The sequence below is a fragment of the Merops nubicus genome, unplaced genomic scaffold (genome assembly GCF_000691845.1).
Source record: "Merops nubicus isolate BGI_N331 unplaced genomic scaffold, ASM69184v1 scaffold34789, whole genome shotgun sequence".
In the NCBI taxonomy this organism is placed as follows: Eukaryota; Metazoa; Chordata; class Aves; order Coraciiformes; family Meropidae; genus Merops; species Merops nubicus.
This window is the reverse complement of record NW_008632236.1, coordinates 2,901-3,161: the sequence shown is the minus strand read 5'-3', so window position 1 is coordinate 3,161 and position 261 is coordinate 2,901. Positions and strand designations below refer to the sequence as shown.

Below are 261 nucleotides of genomic sequence, written 5' to 3'. Positions count from 1 at the left end.
CGCGTAGGCACGTGTGACGAAGTGCAGGAGGCCTGTGGGGAGAAGGGGAGGGGGCTTTGCCTCCTGGAGAAGGGGAGGGGGCTTTGCCTCCTGGAGAAGGTGCCTCCCTCCCTGGGTCCCAGCATCTCCTCAGCCCGAGGGTCCCCGTGACCGGTGTGCTCAGGGAGGTGGAGCTGGTCAGAGGAGTCAGAGCTCCAGGCAGGGACTCCAAGCATAGAATTATAGAATGGCTGGGCTGGGAGGGGCCTCCCCAGGTGATTT

General features: G+C 64.0%; 1 protein-coding gene across 1 annotated transcript in view; it reads right to left on the bottom strand.

Annotated features, from left to right (window-relative positions):
• NOXO1 (NADPH oxidase organizer 1) overlaps positions 1–261 on the bottom strand; it is a 3,776-nt gene that overhangs the window by 999 nt on the left and 2,516 nt on the right. Inside the window, exon 6 of the mRNA XM_008947873.1 lies at positions 88–205. Coding sequence (XP_008946121.1) covers positions 88–205 — 118 coding nt within the window. The remainder of the gene's footprint in view (positions 1–87; positions 206–261) is intronic.